The 20,045-nt window shown below is 46.2% G+C and overlaps 4 protein-coding genes and 1 non-coding gene across 5 annotated transcripts; 3 read left to right on the forward strand and 2 right to left on the reverse strand.

Annotated features, from left to right (window-relative positions):
• Positions 1–7: 7 nt before the first annotated feature.
• On the reverse strand, positions 8–565 carry JR316_0011508 (uncharacterized protein; the record flags this gene model as incomplete). The annotated part of the gene is made up of 2 exons (XM_047897162.1): positions 8–164; positions 198–565. The coding sequence occupies 2 exons, from the start codon at positions 563–565 to the stop codon at positions 8–10; spliced, it is 525 nt and encodes a 174-aa protein (XP_047743571.1).
• A 12,888-nt stretch (positions 566–13,453) lies between these two features.
• On the forward strand, positions 13,454–15,361 carry JR316_0011509 (uncharacterized protein; the record flags this gene model as incomplete). The annotated part of the gene is made up of 5 exons (XM_047897163.1): positions 13,454–13,599; positions 13,805–13,913; positions 14,104–14,848; positions 14,905–15,120; positions 15,174–15,361. The coding sequence occupies 5 exons, from the start codon at positions 13,454–13,456 to the stop codon at positions 15,359–15,361; spliced, it is 1,404 nt and encodes a 467-aa protein (XP_047743572.1).
• Positions 15,362–15,742: 381 nt separating this feature from the next.
• JR316_0011510 (60S ribosomal protein L23-A) lies at positions 15,743–16,675 on the forward strand (the record flags this gene model as incomplete). Its single annotated transcript, XM_047897164.1, has 5 exons — positions 15,743–15,758; positions 15,980–16,189; positions 16,361–16,431; positions 16,486–16,563; positions 16,628–16,675. The coding sequence occupies 5 exons, from the start codon at positions 15,743–15,745 to the stop codon at positions 16,673–16,675; spliced, it is 423 nt and encodes a 140-aa protein (XP_047743573.1).
• Positions 16,676–16,904: 229 nt separating this feature from the next.
• On the reverse strand, positions 16,905–18,540 carry JR316_0011511 (putative RNA-binding protein 18; the record flags this gene model as incomplete). The annotated part of the gene is made up of 4 exons (XM_047897165.1): positions 16,905–17,373; positions 17,446–17,660; positions 18,097–18,223; positions 18,287–18,540. 4 exons carry the CDS (start codon positions 18,538–18,540, stop codon positions 16,905–16,907), a joined length of 1,065 nt encoding a protein of 354 aa, XP_047743574.1.
• A 1,406-nt stretch (positions 18,541–19,946) lies between these two features.
• JR316_0011512 lies at positions 19,947–20,033 on the forward strand. Its single transcript has one exon. It is a non-coding gene; the product is annotated as a tRNA-Gly (tRNA).
• Positions 20,034–20,045: the final 12 nt, after the last annotated feature.

The raw sequence follows: 20,045 nt of genomic DNA on the forward strand, positions 1-20,045 counted from the left end.
CTAACATTTATTGCGGCGTGGTGTTTTCTGCGTGGGGTGCTAGAGTTGGAGTTGAAGGTTGAGGTTTCCTCTTCCGCTCCCGATATCGAGAGACTCGACACCAGGAGCCAAAGAGAAAAATGCCAGAGTGATAGAGCCGTTCTGTGATGTTCTTGTCTTCAAACCTAATGAGAATAGAAAGTCGGTCCTTCTGGAACTCCTCCCCATCGCGACAAAGAGCCCGTATTTGCCCTCGGATATCCTGCCTAGATACCCCTGCCTCGTTTTCAAGTAATGACCATATGCTGTTTTTTGGAGTGGCGGAGTCGAAAGAGTCGCGAAGTGAATCGGCTGGGAGATCATGGACCACTATACCATGCCATGGCACATCCGAGTGAACTGTGGGTGGGTCACCAATAGTTGAATCAAAATTAGGAAAGCAATCGGAGGCCTGAGCTGCTTGAAGAATAGTCATCGGGCGAGCTTTTATTCTAGCAGTTCCAGTGTCGTTTGCAGTGTGGATAATGAGCCTTCCTGATTTTGAGACATTAGCTCCGAGAACATGACGAGGGGGGTCCCGTGACATTGGCGAGAGCTCGCTATTGAGTCGCTCCACAAAATCAGTGAGTGGACCAGATGGCTGTGTAAGTGGAAAGTCATCCCAGGATGCAATAAGGCGATTATTTGAGGAATAATGGCGGGTTGGACCGCTCCTTGATCCGCTACCACCACCTTCAGCTGCTTTCCCACGCACTTAGAGCGCGAGAAAAGACTGCCAGGGGTTACAAGCAATCGAGTAGAGTATCTAAAACACAAAAACGTACCTAAAAGTACACAAAACACCCAATTCTCACAACAAAACACCCACGCCAACTTAATCTGTCAAATGAATGTCAACACCGGCACAGCTCGTGCCAGGAAGACAACCTTGGGAAATCCGCCTACCCCGGGTCAAAACGACCAGGCCAACACTGAGAGATCATCGCGGAGCAAAGGAACGGTGGTCAACGAAGACCTCCAACAGGTCCAGGATGCCAAAGGAGGGAGATCCATACTCGAGGAACACCAACTCCTGGTGCCAGCGGGACAAGGTCTGACGGCACACCGGGCCGCCGCTTGCTTATTCCAGATCTCGCAAATGTCGAACAAAACGCCGCCGATAGTGATACAAGCAATGCGAGGATTGGCCTTCCTACTAGAGGAAATGGAGATCCCGCTGGCAACGCAGACTTATCACGACGGATTCGGAGAGGAACTGGCCACATTCACGAACGAAATCCGGTCGCTAGTACAACACGCGCAGGAGAAGGTGGACCAAAAACTCGAGGAGATCAACAAAGCGACTGCCGATCTAGTCAAGACAGCCTCAACCGCGAAGCCTCAGCAAACCCTGAACCCAGGGGCGGCCTATAGTCAGGCACTCATGAAGGGTCTACCCACGCTCAGTCAAGTGATCGTCCAGTCCAACATAGCCACAAACCCAAGGCTGCTTGCTCGCCACGGCATACGAGCACGACAGACAATGTTGGAGGGCCTAGGTAAGGACTCCAAAATAAGCACGATGGGCGATCGCGAGGCAAAGGATCATATCAACAAAGTTCTGCAGATGCTGGAACCGGAAGGGACGGTGCGTATTCGTTCTGCAATCAAACAGAGAAACGGTGGGCTACTCATCGAATTTGACGCCGATTACGGAGCGGCGTGGATCAGGGTAGAGGAAAACCGCAGCAACCTGTGCAAGGAGCTAGGCGAAGATGTCACCACTAGAAAGCGCACCTACGAGCTGATTGCAATGGGTGCGCCTCTGTCAGCCAAGCCTGAAGACGCAGATTTCGTGAAAGAGACGGAGGAGGCCAACCGAGTCGAAGAAGGTACCATCGTCGCGATGCGATGGGCAAAGAAAGTATCGCGACGGGCGGTAGGTCAAAAATGCGCTCACATCATTCTCACAGTAAACGACGCCTGCAAAGCGAACAGACTCATAGCCATGGGGATGTTTGTGGCAAACAAGCGAGTGAAAGTGCAGAAGTGCAAGACCGACCCGGTAAGATGTCTTAAATGCCAAGGCTATAACCACTTTGCAAAGGAATGTACGTCGAAACATGACATCTGCGGACATTGCGGCGAGAAGGGCGGCCACCGCACCCCGGACTGTGAAAAGACATCGACGCATTGCGTCTCCTGCGACTCGGACGATCACCCGAGCTACGACAGGGCCTGTCCAGTATTCCTGAAGAAGTCAGCAGAAAAGAACGATCGCACCCCCGAGAACAAACTCCCCTTTATCCCAACGGATGAGCCATGGACATGGAGCATGGACCCGAACGTGTCAGGGTTTCTCCAGTTTCCCCTCTTTATCTTCACAGAATTATCTTATCCTTTCATTATCTTATCAATTATCTGATTAGATAGTTTATTTCTTTCATCACAGCCTTCTTGCTCCACTTCTTTCTAGTAAATTCTATATGATTCCTAGTCTTACTCATCCTTTTTCTATATGATGTCACTTTTATTCTTTAACCTTCCTTTATGATGTAATGTAGGGAATATTCTAGAATAGCTGTAGAGTATAAATACTGGACTTGTAGGTAGCTGTAGCTTCAGCTTCAATCTCTTAGGATATCCACTATCATTGGTGTGATCTCTTAGAACCATTGAATCTCTCTCACTCTCTTATTCTCTCTTTGCTCTCTTACTCTCCCTCTGCTCTCTCTCTCTCTCTTGCTTAATCTTTGTTGGTGGCCTTGTCACACTGATTATAGTGTTGCCCTGACAGAAGATTGAAGCTCTCTCAAGACAACTCCACCATCTCTCTTTCAACACCAAACTCTTCACCTCTTCAACCTCTTCAACATCATTACCTCAACCTTCTTCCTCCACTTCCAACCCACCAACCTCTTCATCAACCTCTCCACCAATCTTCTTACCAATCTCTACATCTCCACCAATCTTCAACATCCTCCTCAAGACCTTTCCTCAAGACCTTTGGCTCATCATCTTTCCTACTCTCTGTTGTGTGCTGTGTGTGAACTTAGTAGATAGGGATACCAACTGTTGGGGCAGACACAGTCCTACTAGTGTTCTGTTTTTGGTGGTCTAGGAAATATCCAGTAACCCTGTGATCCTAGGTTTAGAGCCCTGAGTGGTGTGACAACTGGGTATCCAGTAGATAGATATTTTTTTAGAATACTTAGTATAGTTTCAAGGGCACTTTCAGTAGATAGCTTCTCCCACACACACATCAGAGAGCCTACCTACCCCTACCCATGGACATGGACCCCTCCCAATTGCCTCCCACCACTCCTTCTGTGGAAGAGCTCATGCATCAGGTCCAGCTCCTTACCCAAGAGTTGAATTTTCTTAGACAGCAGCAGCAGTCATTATCCACTCCACCACACCCTCAGCAACCAGTCAGTCAGTCACCATTACCACCACCACCACCACCACCTGCTGCTCTAGATATTCACTCTTTCCCTACCCCTCATGTTGCCCCTTCCTGTTCACACTCTGCCATTAAAGTCTCACCTCCAGATCCATTTGATGGTTCTATGGAGAAGGCAGAAAACTTCCTCAGTCAGCTTAAATTATATTTCTATGGGAAAGGGATTACAGATGACTTTCAGAAAGTTATTTGTGCTCTATCTCATATGAAAGGAGGTACTGCTGGGAAGTGGGCATATGAGAAGACTAAAGTAATAGACAATGCTCAGTCCCAAGAAGGTCTTTGGGCTGACTTTGTTTATGAATTTAGGGAAGTGTTTGCAGATCCAGACCCCTCCAACACAGCTAAGCATAAAATGCATATGCTCAAGCAAGGCAGACAGACTGCTGATGAGTATGTTGCTAGCTTCAGGGCTCTGATCTCAGATACTGGGTATAATGATGCTGCTTTGGTAGACCAATTCAAGGCTGGGCTTAATGAAAATCTCAGGAATGCAGTCTACTATGTTCCTGACATGCCCAAAACCTTGGATGGATGGATTAAATGGAGTACTAGGCTAGATAGGCAGTGGAGACAGAGTGAGGCCTTTACCAAGTCTCTTTCCTCCTCCTCTTCTTCTCCCTTTCTTAAAGCCCCAACTCCCAAGGCTGTTCCTAAGCCTACTCCAAATCCTCCAGTCTTTTCCAACAGCAGCTCAAGGACCTTTGGTGCTCAGGCAAAGCAACCAGATGTAGTTCCCATGGAGGTTGACTCTGGATGGAAGTCAGTTAGGCCAATTGTTTGCTTCAAGTGCAGAAAGCCTGGTCATAAGGCTGTAAACTGCAGGTCATCAGTTAACATCAATGCTATGACCCATGAAGAACTGGCTGACTACTTTGGGAAATTAATCTTGGAAGGCAAGGAGCAGAAAGATGAGGAAAAGAAAAATTTTTAGAAGCACCATTGGTGAAAGACATGTCCCAATGGAATAGATTTAATGTACTAGAAAATGAAATTGACAGACTTGATTCTCAGTCTTCAGATTCTGGTGCAGAAATCATGTCTTCTTCTTCCTCTCTTTCTACCTTCCCTGAAAAGATCTACATCCTCAACCATAATCCTAAAACCTCTACCCATTTGTCTGTCATCTTAAAGACAATGGACACAGAGAAAAGGTTATCTGTTGATGCTTTGCTTGATTCTGGAGCTACTGGCCTCTTTCTGCATTCTGGTTTTGTGAAGTATCATAATCTCAACACAAGGAAACTTCCTAGGGCCATTCCAGTCTATAATGTTGATGGTACTCTCAACAAGAGTGGCTCTATCCATGAGGAAGTAGACTTAATTATGGTACACAAAAACCATACAGAAAGGGCCACCTTTGCTGTTTGTGACTTGGGAGACAAATCTGCTATCATTGGACATACTTGGCTTTGGCACCATAATCCAGATGTTGATTGGAAGACAGGGGATGTCCAGTTTATTAGATGTCCCTCTGACTGCCAAATGGAAGCCAAAAGAGCCAGAAGAAAGAGGCAGAGAATAGCTGCAGTCAAAAGGAGGAAACTCCCTCAATTTGATGAAGAAGAAGATGATTCTATTGAAGATTCTTCTGATTCTGAGATTGAGCCTGAGGATAGAATTTTTATCTCATACCTTCATCCTCAGAAGCAGTCTATTAATGCTACTTCTACTATGTCTCAAAGATTAGCAGAAGAGTCTCATCAGCAAGCTGATTCCCCTAAGAAAACCTTTGAAGAAACTGTTCCTAAGCACTATCATCAGTTTAAAGGTGTTTTTTCAAAGGAATCTTTTGATAGGCTACCAGACAGAAAGCCTTGGGATCATGCTATTGAGCTGAAACCTGGTTCTGAACCTTACAGATCCAAGATTTATCCTCTTTCTCCCAATGAACAAAAGGAACTTGATGCCTTTTTAGAGGAAAATCTGAAGTCTGGCAGGATTAGACCCTCCAAGTCACCTATGGCCTCCCCTGTATTCTTTGTCAAGAAGAAGGATGGATCTCTTAGGCTTGTCCAGGACTATAGGAAACTGAATGAAATGACCATCAAGAACTCCTACCCCCTTCCATTGATTTCTGACATTATCACCAAACTCAGCAAAGCCAAATACTTCACCAAACTTGATGTTAGGTGGGGATTTAACAATGTCAGAATCAAAAAAGGAGATGAATGGAAAGCAGCCTTTAGAACCAATAGAGGGCTGTTTGAACCATTGGTCATGTTCTTTGGTTTAACCAATAGTCCTGCTACCTTCCAAAATATGATGAATGATATCTTTATTGAGCTCATTGATGGAAATGTTGTCATTGTCTACATGGATGACATTTTAATTTTCACTGAGACTCTTGATCATCATAGAGAGGTAGTCAAGCAAGTTCTGCAAATCTTAGAACAGAACAAACTCTACCTTAAAGCAGAGAAATGTGAATTTGAAAAGGAAAAGATTGAATATCTTGGACTAATCATTTCACAAGGCAGGATTGAGATGGATCCTGTCAAGGTAGAGGGAGTTTCTAAATGGCCTGAACCTGAAAATGTCAAGGATGTCCAATCATTCTTGGGATTTGTTAATTTTTATAGAAGGTTCATAGAGGATTTTGCAGACATTGCTAAGCCCCTTCATGAATTGACAAAGAAAGGAACAGTCTGGAGATGGAGTCTTAGACAACAGGAAGCCTTTGACCAGTTAAAGAAGAAAGTCACTTCTTCACCTGTCTTGATTTTCCCTGATGATAACAAGCCATATAAAGTTGAAGCAGACAGTTCAGATTATGCTACTGGGGCTGTTTTATCTCAGGAAGGATCAGATGGGAAATGGCATCCTGTAGCCTTTATGTCTAAGAGTCTATCTGAAGTAGAAAGGAATTATGAGATCCATGACAAAGAGATGCTGGCTATTATCAGAGCACTAGATGAATGGAGACATTATCTTGAAGGAACCCAACATTCCTTTGAGATTTGGACAGACCACAAAAACTTAGAGTACTTTATGGTTGCCCAAAAGCTCAGCAGAAGGCAAGCCAGATGGTCACTCTTCCTGTCCAGATTTGATTTTACTCTTCATCATAGGCCTGGTAAAAGATCTCTTAAGCCAGATGCTTTGTCTAGGAGACCAGATCATAAAAAGGGAGAGGATGATAACCAAAATGTAGTTCTCCTCAAACCTTCCTACTTTAAAATCCAGGCTCTCAAGCAGGGTCATGCTACCATTACTGGTGCAGAAAATGATCTTCTTAAGAAGATTAGAGAAGCTAAGGAGATGGATGAAAAGGTGGTCAAGGCAGTTCAGGAGCTCAAGAAATCTTCTACCAAGAAGATTGAAGGACAGGAATGGTCAGAAGAACAAGGCCTTATTCTCTACAGGGGGAAGGTGTATGTTCCCAAGGACAAAGATCTTAGAAGAAAGATTGTGGAACTGCACCATGATGCCTTCATTGCTGGACATCCAGGGAAATGGAAGACAATTGAGCTAGTCTCTAGGAATTATTGGTGGCCAGGAATGTCACATTTTATTGCAGCCTATACCAGAGGTTGTGATAGATGCAACAGAACCAAAACCTTTCCAGCCAAACCTCTTGGCCTTTTAATTCCTACTGAGATTCCCTCTGATGTCTGGCAATGCATCTCTGTGGACTTTATTATGGGGTTACCAGAATGTCAAGGGTATAATGCCATTATGGTGGTTGTGGATAGACTTAGTAAAATGATCCACATTATCCCTACTACAGATGAAGTCACTTCTGAAGGGACAGCCAGACTATACAGAGATTATGTCTGGAAACACCATGGCTTACCCATTAAAATTCTGTGTGATAGAGGTCCACAGTTTGTCTCAAGGTTTATGAAAGAACTCAACTCAATACTTGGTATCCAGACAGCCTCATCTACAGCCTACCATCCCCAAACTGATGGTCAGACTGAAAGAGTTAACCAAGAAATTGAGCAGTATCTTAGACTCTTTATAAACCATAGACAAGATGATTGGGTTGAATGGTTAGCTCTAGCTGAATTCTCTTATAACAATAGAGTTCAGGCTTCAACCAGGCAGACACCATTTATGCTCAATAATGGCAGACATCCCAGAATGGGCACTGAACCCCTCAGAGATAGTAAAATGGACACTGTGGATACCTTTGTGAAAAATATGGAAGAAGCCAGGATAGAAGCAGAGTCTGCACTTAGAAAAGCTGCTGATGATATGGCTAAATTCTATAATAGACACAGAGGTACTCCAACTCAGTACAAAGTTGGGGATTTGGTATGGTTGGATGGCAAGGACCTCAAAACTGATAGGCCCTCCAAGAAATTGGATGATAAAAGATATGGGCCTTACAAAATTACCAAAGTTATTAGCCCTAATGCCTATGAGCTTAAGCTGCCATCTACCATGAAAATCCATCCAGTGTTCAATGTGGTTAAACTTCTACCTTATCACCCAGATATTGTAGGAAGAAAGCCTCCTTCTAGACCACCACCTGTCATTCAAGGAGAAAGTCCTGAGTGGGAAGTTGAATTTATCAAGGACAGCAGACTTTTTAGAAACAAACTTCAATATTTGGTCAAGTGGAAGAACTATCCTAATGAAGAATGCACTTGGGAGCCTGCAGAGCATTTGAAAAATGCTTCTAAGGCTATCAAGGACTTCCATGCCAAACATCCTTCAGCACCTAGAAGGATTTCTGCTGTGACCTTTGATAGACTTTCTTTCACTCCTATTATTAACTTTACTGAACCTCCTCCTCTTCTTAAACCCTCTAAACTAACCCATCCATGTGCACATTGTGGAAAATGTGCCTTAGAGAGGGGGTGATGTCAGGGTTTCTCCAGTTTCCCCTCTTTATCTTCACAGAATTATCTTATCCTTTCATTATCTTATCAATTATCTGATTAGATAGTTTATTTCTTTCATCACAGCCTTCTTGCTCCACTTCTTTCTAGTAAATTCTATATGATTCCTAGTCTTACTCATCCTTTTTCTATATGATGTCACTTTTATTCTTTAACCTTCCTTTATGATGTAATGTAGGGAATATTCTAGAATAGCTGTAGAGTATAAATACTGGACTTGTAGGTAGCTGTAGCTTCAGCTTCAATCTCTTAGGATATCCACTATCATTGGTGTGATCTCTTAGAACCATTGAATCTCTCTCACTCTCTTATTCTCTCTTTGCTCTCTTACTCTCCCTCTGCTCTCTCTCTCTCTCTTGCTTAATCTTTGTTGGTGGCCTTGTCACACTGATTATAGTGTTGCCCTGACAGAACGACGCCCCAACAACTTTCAAAAGAAAGGAGTTCGCGAGGGGACAATCACCCCGATGGACCGTGGAACCGCCCACAACATCGAGGAAGGACCTCCCCAAGACGCCGCAACAGAGCCCAGAACCAGAGCAAATGGGAAAGGAAGGAGGCTCAGCGGGTGATATCTAAATCAGATGAGTGACATACCCACCTCAGAGCAGAGTACCGCCCAAATCAGACTGCTGCAGATAAATCTCAACAAATCAGAAGTGGCACACCTCGAGACACTCAACGACAATCTACACGACCGATTCGACATTGTTCTCCTACAAGAACCGCATATCACCCACTTCAAAAACATACGCACCAACAACAATTTCCGGCCGGTGTATCCGTCAAATAGACATATGTCGACAACACGCTCTGGCATCTGGGTCAACAAAAGGCTCGATACCAACAACTGGAGTGAAATCACTTTCCCCGAGTCCAACGACATCACAGCAATACGGATTCGATGCGAAAGAGGTAATGTCTACATTTTCAACATCTACAATCCGGGACACGAGGGCAGCGCAATCCGACAACTCCAGAAATACCTGCTGGACAATCAAGAAGCAATAACAAATGACAACACACACATGATATGGGCCGGCGACTTCAACCTTTACCACCCGATGTGGGACCGTGACGAGGACACCCGCCTCTTCACAAGGACTGCACTGGCAGATGCCGAAAAGCTGATCGAGCTGCTCGACCACCACGACATGCACATGCCACTGCCCAAAGGCCATCCAACTCTGGAACACATGGTCTCGAAACGCCTCTCACGCCCCGACAACGTCTTCTGCTCCTCAAGCTTAACACCCTACGTCATCCGTTGCGAAGTGCTCTATGAGGCAAGGCCAGCCAACACTGACCATTACCCCATCGTCACCACGTTAGACACGAACTACACGAAGATCGATGAAGCCATGACCAGAAACTTCAAGCTAGTTAATTGGGACAAGTTTAACTCAGCACTGAGGACGCGTCTACAACGTGAACAGCAACCTAGGGCGTTGACAACCAAGGAAGAAATAGAGGATACGGTGAGAGTACTGACCTCGGCCTTGCAGGATACCATAGCAAGCGAGGTCAAACTACGAAAGCCGCTTCCAGACAAGAAAAGATGGTGGACAGGTGATGTAGAAACTGCCAAACGATACAAGAACAGACTGAGCAGCCTTCACAATAGGTACCGAGCAATGCCAGACCATCCATGCCACCAGGAATACAAGGCCGCCAAACGAGCATTCGCAAGACTGGTCATCGAGGCAAAGAAGAACCACTGGGAGGACTGGCTGCTCGACGCCGAAGGCGGGGACATCTGGACGGCAAACCGGTACTTTAAGAACCCAGCCGGCGACGGCGGCCGACCGCGCATACCCTCGCTTCACGTTACAAATGAGTACGACGAAACGGAGGAAGTTACCACCAATGAGGAGAAAGCGCAAGTATTTGCGAGAGCGTTCTTCCCCAAAAAACCGGATCAGTCCTCAGTACCAGCAAACTACCAGTACCCTGAAGCTCTGCCAGACTTGGGTAAAGTAACGAGGAGTCAAATAACCAGGCAGATCCGCCGGCTGGCACCACACAAAGCACCAGGAATGGACGAAATCCCAAACATAGTATTGCAAAAGACCGCCCCAATCATAGCCGATCACCTCGTCTGCCTATACAATGCAATACTTGACCTGAATTACTACCCGGACTCATGGAAGCACTCCATCACGGTCGTGCTGCGCAAGCCCGGAAAGCCTAACTACAAGATGGCGAAGGCATACCGCCCGATTGCCCTGCTGAACACCCTCCCGAAGGTCCTGACGGCAATAATAGCAGAGCGGTTAAGCTATTTAACAGAAACTCACAAATTACTTCCAGACACACACTTCGGAGGGAGACCAGGGCGTACAACATCGGACGCCATGCACTATCTTACAGACAAGGTCAAGTCAGCGTGGAGAAGAGGTAAAGTAGCATCAATACTCTTCCTGGATGTTGAAGGCGCCTTCCCGAACGCAGTCACGGACCGGCTTATCCACAATCTGAGGAAACGCCGAATACCAAAGAAATACATCGATTTCATCGAGAATCTACTCAAAGGGAGGAAAACAAAACTGAGATTCGACGACTTCGTATCGGCGTTAATGGAAATTGACAATGGAATTGGACAAGGTGACCCACTTTCAATGATTTTGTATATAATCTATAACGCAGATCTGCTCGAAATTGTCAACCGAGAGGATGGCGAGGACGCGATAGGCTACGTGGATGATGTCACGATCATTGCAACGGGCGACACCACTGACGACACAACCGACAAACTAAGTATCATAATGAATGATGAAGGCGGTGCACAAACATGGAGCGAAGAACACAACTCCAACTTCGAAGTATCAAAACTTGCAATAATGCATATGGACCCTCGTGATCCGGACACACTTGAACACCCCAGGCTGGAGGTAAAAGGCGAACTAGTCAAACAGGTGAACAACTTTCGTTGTCTTGGGTTTCAGATTGACTGCCGTTTGCAATGGAAGGTACACCTCCAAAAAGCGACAGAAAAAGCCACCAGTTGGCTATCAAACTTCCGAAGACTGTCAAAACCGAGCACCGGAATCCAATCAAAACTCATGCGGCAACTCTACATCACGACCATTATCCCTCAACTATCATATGGAATCGACGTATGGTACACCCCACCCACAAAACCCACCGGCTTCCGGCGAAACACAGGATCTGTTGCAGCCCTGCGGCAGATGACCATGATACAAAGAAAAGCCACGCTCATCATCACGGGCGCAATGAGAACCACCCCGACAGAATTGCTGGACGCCCATGCAGGTGTCCTGCCACTCGAGCTCACGCTGCTGAAAATATGTCACAGGGCAATAACGAGATTGTGCACACTGCCGCCGACACACCCGTTACACAACACAGTGCGAAAGGCATCAACAAAACAACAACGTCGACACAAATCTCCGATATATCAACTCCTCAGGATTTTCGACTTGAGACCGGACGAACTAGAAACCATACACCCGTACACAACATCGCCGGAATACACACCGCCCTTCAAAATCGTAATCGCAAAGTGCCGGGAGGAATCAATAAAAATTGAGACGAAATGCCTAGCTAAGTACCGAATATACTCAGATGGCTCAGGTCATGACGGTCGAATAGGTGCCGCGGCGGTACTGCTAAAAACACGCAAGGATCGGCATGGAACCACATTACGACTACACCTCGGAACTAAAGAGGAGCACAACACCTATGAAGCGGAAGGCGTGGGCGGAATACTTGCACTCGAACTAGCCAAGAAGGAGAACCCAGAGGAAAACGATGAGATTGCAGTATTCAGCGACAACCAGTCCATGCTGCAGAATGCCAGCACACCCAAAGCTAAGTCGGGCCAGCACATTGCATTAAAGCTGATTGATGCAGCGAGGGAAATACAGGGGAGAGTTACACTCTACTGGATCTCCGGCCACTCAGACGTACTGGGCAATGAACGAGCAGACGAAGAGGCCAAGAGAGCAGCGGATGGCGACAGTAGCCCGATAGACACCTTGCCCGAGTCACTGCAACACGCTCTGCCAAAGAGCGCATCAGCAGAACGTCAAGCGTACCACGAAGAGCTAATGACCATATGGACATCGCGTTGGAACGAATCCCGACGAAAAATCACCTTCAAAAACAAGAAAATCGATTCAAGCTTCCCATTCACGAAGTTCAGGAAAACCGCACATAAGCTAAATAGAGCACAAGCCAGTGTCCTAATCCAACTGCGAACGGGGCACATTCCTTTGAACTCACATATCAGCAAGTTCGACCCACACTTCAACCAATTCTGCCCAAGATGCAACGAGAGACGATCGGGCGAGAGGGCCACGGAGACCGTAGAACACTTCCTGTTCGAATGCAGAGCACACAAAGAGCTACGACAGGACATGTGGACCAAACTAGGGAAGAAAATCATGAACATAGAAGAACTCACGACGAATGTCACGAACGCAAGAGCATTAATCAAATATATCGCGAGGACGAAGCGACTAAAACCGTACAAAGAAGACATACTCGTTAGAGGAATACAAGAAATGGAAGAGTAAGCGAAGGGATCAGAATGCACAAAAGTCGCCAAGGAAAGGCGCACCACAGGGACAACAAAGAGAGGAGTAGAGGAAGCGCGAAGGGAGACTCTGCCTACAAAGAGGCGCCAGAGGCGCTACTCAAAACGGCCTAGGAAAGGCCGGATCCAGCAAGGGGACGTGAGGGCCCCTTGGGATGCTTGAGTAGGTCGAAGACGGCAATCTCACAGCGACAGGAGCTGTTAGGTAGAATAAGTAGCACAAGGCCAAAGGAGGGGCCCTCCCCTTAGAGGCAATAACACAAAAAAAAAAAAAAAAAAAAAAAAAAAAAAAAAAAATGGCGGGTTGGACGAGTGACGTGAGGGCGGGTCTTAACAGGGCCTCCAGCAATTGGGGCTGGGGATGTCCTCTGCGGCGTGTGAGCTGGCTGAGCCACTGGTGTAGTTTTGGCCACCGTAGCGTATGACCGGGGCTCAGTAACCCTTTCAGGGTTTTGGGGGTGATATTCCGGGTCTGCCGGGAATAAGGTTGAGTGTAGCAGCAGAGCGGCGTGCATCGTTCGGTCACTGAGTGTGACGGTACCGTGAGAAATGCTCTGTATAATCGCGACCGTTGCCAGAATGGAGTCCAGCAGAGTCTCGAGGTGAGCAACCTGTCCGGCAACAATGTCCGAAGACACAGCTGGCGGGGGCAGAGTAGATGGGGGTGCAGCATCGGTGTTTGGGGCACTGTGTGGGTCCGCCAATGGTATGGGTGTGTTGACAGAGTGCTGTGGAGAGGGACCCGGAGGGGCATCCACTGATTTCCGAGGGTGAGTTCTGCCTTTCTTTATAAGGCGCTTCGTATGGGGTGACCTCTTGGTCTGTAGCAGCTTTCGGCCATCACTCTCTGACTCTGTTGGGCCTGGGGTTGAGTCTGGAGAGCGCTGTCGCCGTGTACCCAGCAGCGGGGCCGGTGAGCTGGCACGCTGACCATGTTGATGGTGGTGGTTAGTGCGTGAGAACATCATGGCCAAGTTCATTCGTCGTTGTTGCACCTCAGCAAATTCCGTCCAATCGCAAAGCATTCACCACTGCTGTCATTGATGCTTTACGCTCAGAGAAGGAATCGATATCAACGCTCACTGTGAAATCGTTCGCTGCAAAGATACACAGTTTTATGTGCGTCACAATATATCACATAATTTCAATGTATTTATGATCAGGTTTTTGCTCATGCAGGCCCAATGGAATAGAAATTGATTGCCACGGACAGAATTCTGACCGCCTTCTATTCAATCCAGCAGGAGGATGGGCCCACCCTGCCTTCATAGCAGGCAGAGTCGAAGAAAGCAGAAGAAAGCCGACGAAACGACTTAATAAGCGTAACCATCTTTGCTGGAGCCGCACACGGTATAGAAAATGGGACGACATTTAACGTCTATGCAAATCATGTCGACACGAACCAGAAACCCATTGGCCATCTCGAGGTTGTTGACAGATACCATCCCGTTATTAACTCCACCACGACTAAGCTAGAACTTCCTCTCGACACAAAATTACCTGTAGTATTTTTTGTCGTGGAGACAGGTTCCTTATCTCGAGCTTTGAATGTCTACGCTGATAAGGTGGCTATGTCGATGGTCAAGGGTCCAAGGTTGAACATGGTCAACGAATCTATGGCGCATATTATTCTCAGGAATGCCAACGACAAAGTCGAGGTCTTGTGGAATGACTTTCCAAAAAGTGGCCTCGATTCAGGGAAGAATCTCGTTCATAATATCGCTGTATTGAACAACCCTGCGGATTTGGAAAAGGCACTCAGTAATGCTGCATGGTTTACTCACCGTGTCAGTTATATGCGCAACCCGATGTCTTCGTGTGCATTCTTCGAGGCAGAATTGAAGGCGGTCGATGAAAATCAGGAACCGACTGGAAAGAATTTGTTACTCGATGACGCCGTCACCCTGGATATCACTCAGGACAACAATAGAACTACTTACTGCCTCTTGCTTTCAAACAAAACCGATCACGAAATCTGGCCGTACGTGTTCATTTGTAACCCAAGCGATTTTAGCATCCGTGGGTAATTCTGGAATGTCTGATTTATTATACCTTGCTGATAAATGCTATATTAGGTCCTTGGTATACCGCGACGAAGGCTTTATCTCCAAAAATGATGGGAGCAACGAACACAGTTGAAATTGGATGCGGAGATGAGGATGATCTGGCATTCGAATGGACTGCGGACCAGGGAGTAGATGTGGCATATATCAATATTATTGCTACAAAGGAACGTACCAACTTTTCTTGCTTGACGCAAAGCGAAACTACAACCGTCGAGAGACTCAGAGGTATGTTCTGCCTAATCAAATTGCTGGCACACAGACTAAGGTATTTTATCCAGAAGTAGCCCCAAATCAATCGATTTCGACGCAGGCAAACGAGGAACCACGCAAGCGTCGTGGTATGTCAATCAAAAAGGACTGGGAGATGGCGCAAATTCCAATCACACGAAAATATGTTCAGAGAACGAGTCGTACTGTTTCTCCATCAGCATCGAGGAAACCTTTCTGGAATAAGTTTGGCAAATAGGTTGTACAAGATAGCATTTTATACCAGCCTATTTTCCGCACTAATCAGCATAAACTCTGTTTTTTGAACATCTTGCGTTTGGTTTGATGAAAGAGTCAGACTTGAAAGCTTTCCAATGAAGAAGATAGAATCATTGAAAAGAATCCGAGATGCTCAAGTCATCCTAGAAGTGCCAGTAAGCGGTGAACGGGAAGCAAGGGAATACCTGTAGACATTGTTACATATCGCTAATTCGACGTGACGAAGTCCGGGGCGACACGGATTTTACCGATGAACTGTACAGATAACAAATGCCGTTTTCGGCACGCAAACCTTGATTTGGCCCTGTGACCTTTGGTTACGGGCAAGTTTCGCTCGACATCCTCAAGACTATCCTCAAAAATGGCAGCACAACGCGGTACGCAGTCTACTTCCTATGATTACTGTTATCCGCTTTGCTGACGAGTCTTTCTTGTTTCCTCCATTTACCCTTTCTGACTCCCCAAACTCGTACATAATCCTCGGACCTATGATCTTACACTGTTCACTCCCTTCTCGTCTCTCGTCAATCTCCGATCCTACGTCGACTTGGAATTTGACCTTGATGCTGGTGTTGGTTTTGGTGTGGCGATAAAACAGGTGGAGGCGCCTCTGGCACAAAATTCCGTCTGACCCTTGGTCTTCCCGTCGGCGCTGTCATCAATTGCGCTGATAACAGCGGTGCCAAGTCCCTGTTCCTCATCGAGCCCTTCGGCTTTGGTGCCCACCTTAACAGACTCCCCGACGCTGGTGTTGGTGACATGGTTGTCGCCTCTGTGAAGAAAGGAAAGCCTGAGCTGAGGAAAAAGAGTGAGTTCATTTTACCATTTTTGTGTATTGGGAAATAGGTTGTGGAGTTGAGTGGTAGTGGAATTATGACTTGTTTCCTTGAGTCAAGGAGAAGAATTGGAAGAGGTTGGAGAGGGAATGCTGCCGATGGTTTGTGTTATCTTGAATATGGAGCTGACCTTCTTCATATAGCTATGCCCGCTGTTGTCATCCGTCAACGCAAAGCATGGCGCCGGAGAGATGGCGTGTTCCTCTACTTCGAGGTGCGTTTCATAGATCTCACAATCTGACCGGTATTCTTATCGCATTTTTTGCAGGACAACGCTGGCGTCATCGTCAACCCCAAGGGCGAAATGAAGGGCTCCGCCATCACTGGACCCGTGGCTAAGGAATGCGTACGTAAAAATTCCCCTCGATTAGACCACCACCTGGACCTGACTATTTGCCTCGTATATTTAGGCGGATCTGTGGCCCCGTATTGCTTCCAACGCTGGAACTGTTGTCTGATTTTTCTTTTTCCCTTCTATATCATGTTCAACCAATGCATTTTTATGAGATGACATGTTTAAAAGAGACTGCCTCGTCAAATAATGTGAGATTACCAGAAAGTCACTTCATTGCCATAATCATTATCTACGTCATGACTTCCAGCACTTGGAGGCCTTCGAGGAGTCATATCTACATACACAATACCCAAAAGATGTTACCTGAGATGTATAAAGATCATGAGTGGTCATTACGGCTGGCTCTTCTCCTTTGCCTTGATCTTCACGCCTGTCAGCTTTGTGGTCTTGCTCGTTCGAGGATGGGCATTCGCCCCGGATTGAAGCGTTGGTTGCAGTCCAAGTAATTTGGCTTCCAGTAGCGGATTCACTTTCGCTTTAGCTGCGGATTGTAACATGGTCAATGACGGCAATGAATTGGCAGTCTTGGATGCTCCATGTTTTGAATTCTGGGAAGAAGAGAGGTCGAGCGTGCTCGCAAGGTGCTTCGGGAGTGGGGGAGGAGGTTTCATCGGTAATGAGGGATGGTATGGCAGGGACGATGTGGCTGGAGGCGATGGTCGGTTCGCTACCACTGCTGCGTCATCCATTTGAACATCTTGGCCATGGGTAACGAGAGGTGCTGTTGACTTTGGAACTGGATTAGTTCGCTCCATTTGGCGGAGCTTGGCTTCCATCATAGCGATTTTATCTGTCGTTTTCCTACTTGGAAAAGTTTATATGGTCAGAAATTTCACGAAATTATATTCTCCGAAACGAAGTAATGATACATACCCTTCACCCCTGTGACTCATCCCTGTCTTCATCAAGCTGAGTGCTGTCGGCCTTCCAGCGTCATTCATGGTTTTCCGATTTTTCAACGACGACGGTAGCGCAATGCCGCTACCGCTGCCGTATTGATCTAGCGGCGCCTGGTGAGCAAAGGTGACCACAAGTTTTCGCCCGCGCAGTGGCTTCTCGTGCGCCATTGTCAGCGCTTTCCGTGCGTCCTATTGTTCAAAAGAAAACACGGAGCCAGATGTCAGTGTTCTTTTCCAACAAATTGGGCTAAAAGTTGGGGGCTAAGAGCTATCCAGTGGAAAGAGGACAATGCAGAATTGAATCGCCAGATGCCCCGATGTCTCCTCCCGCCTTCATCAAAGAACACGAGGAAACATTGTATGACTGTGAATTATGCCATTTCGGGGGCATTCATCGGGTTCCACAGATGATTGATCACAGCCAGCAGTGCAGGGCAAAGGCAGGGTGACATAGATTAAACAAGCAAAGAAAATAAGAGTAAGCAATATGTTCTCCGGTTGACGAGTCAAAATGTGCATCTCGCAGGCTGGCCAGTGGCAAAAGAAAGGGTTTTCATGGAAGAATGAACAAAGAATAAAGAAGAAAGGGCATAATGGAACATGACGGAATCGAAAATAAACTCACATCTGGATTCCCATATTCAATAAATGCATAACCCCTAGGCTTTCCCTTCAACGCTCCGCTCTTATGAAACAAAAAATCCATCTTCGTGACCTTTCCGAACTTTGAGAAAATTTGTAGTAATGTATATCTGCAACCACCAGTAAGCAATCACATCGAAAGTGTCAACGATGAAAATGGAATAACAACGTACTCATCAACAGTAGGATGCAGGTTCCCGACGTACAGCCTGTCTTTCAGAAGCTGCCGTGGTTGTTCTTCAGGAGGACTTTTGGACCTCTCTGATATCGGATCTTTATCATCAAGAGAGGGGTAGAATAGGTGCTCGTCAATAGAGGAATTAGATGGTGCTTGAGCATTCGCATTTGCAGTTGGTGTCGCAGACGACGACGACGCCCCCGACAACGCTGTAAGGTCGTCCAATTTCACAGCGCTACTGCTGGCCATACTAGAAAAGAGAAGAGCAGCAGAGAGCGACAGAATACAAGGCCAGATAAATGTGATGGTAATGTCAATGAATCCGGAATACAACGCGAGTGGTTAAAAGTGGTTGGTTAGATGCTTGGAACTTACACGATGGGCACCTAACTGTCATGTGGCTATCTAACATGTTAGCTAGGTTGTTGCCATAATATTGTACTATGTTAATTGTCATGTAATTGTCATGTTAACTGTTGGTTATATTAACTGTCATGTTTTTTGAGTCACACTCTGTCTTGTCACTCAAGACCATGGGGTCCAGTAGATACATATCCGGTTGACTTGGGGGAAAAATGAAAGGACATGTAGAGTGTATATATTAACACTGCACCACCTGGCCAATATTAAACACTAGGGGCATTGGCTTAAGAAAACAGTAATTTGTCTGAATTTTTTTGATTGATCAAGTTGCAATTAAATTTCAAGATTTATTGACAATAAAATTCATGTGGTGCACATCATGGCGGTATTTGAATCCATCAATACCCATGCCGAACGGCCGTTCTCAAAGGTATTAATCATGCTCGCTAGAATCCCCCTATTCATATCAATTTCTTCCAATATGGCGCGTACTCGCGCGTTAGAGAGACAGCATGCACCTACTAGATATCAGCAAAATAAGGACAAGAATCTCACTTCCTGGGAAAAAATGGCAATTTTCCTCATTAACGATGCAAAAACGGTCGACGAGCAAATAGTCGCAACCATGTTCTCACATCTCGCAAACTAAGATTGGAAATCACGTCGATTACAGGTTGAGAGGCTTTCTATAGATGGGTGTGATCGTTGACAGAATGCGCACCTTGCCAGGCATTGGAAAACATAGCTGAAAACGCGCGCAAAGAGGAGACACGCCGCGAAATAAAGACGCGTTTCGACGCGTCAAAGCTCCTTGACTACGCCGTTGCTGCGGTCGGCATGTTGGCCGCTTTTAAGCTCATTCAAACTCAGAAAAGCACACCAACAGTATATACCACATGAATTTTACTACCAAGAACGTCAGCTAAACTGTTCCACATGGTTTTAAAAATTAAACAACATCGTAAAAAAGAGAATTGAGTAGCACTATTGTCCCCAAGTCGACCGGTTATGTAACTGCCAGTTTGGGACTTGAAGACTATTCACGGTTCACAGAGACTTACTGGGTCTTGAGTGACAAGGTAGAGTGTGACCCAAAAAACATGACAGTCAACATGACAATTACATGACAATTACATGACAATTAACATAGTACAATATTATGGCAACAACCTAGCTAACATGTTAGATAGCCACATGACAGTTAGGTGCCCATCGTGTTACAAGTGGAAGGTAAAAACTCGACAAAACAGCATATACCGCGTGATTGGATTTTGTGACTAACGATTCCTCAAGCATTAATGGGGTAGTGGTAACCTGGGTCGTTGCCATCTCGAGCAAAAAAGCTCGACCCGCCGGGGGTTCGATTCCCCCTTAATGCACAATTGTGCAGG

Source organism: Psilocybe cubensis, chromosome 11 (genome assembly GCF_017499595.1).
Source record: "Psilocybe cubensis strain MGC-MH-2018 chromosome 11, whole genome shotgun sequence".
Classification (NCBI taxonomy): domain Eukaryota; kingdom Fungi; phylum Basidiomycota; class Agaricomycetes; order Agaricales; family Agrocybaceae; genus Psilocybe; species Psilocybe cubensis.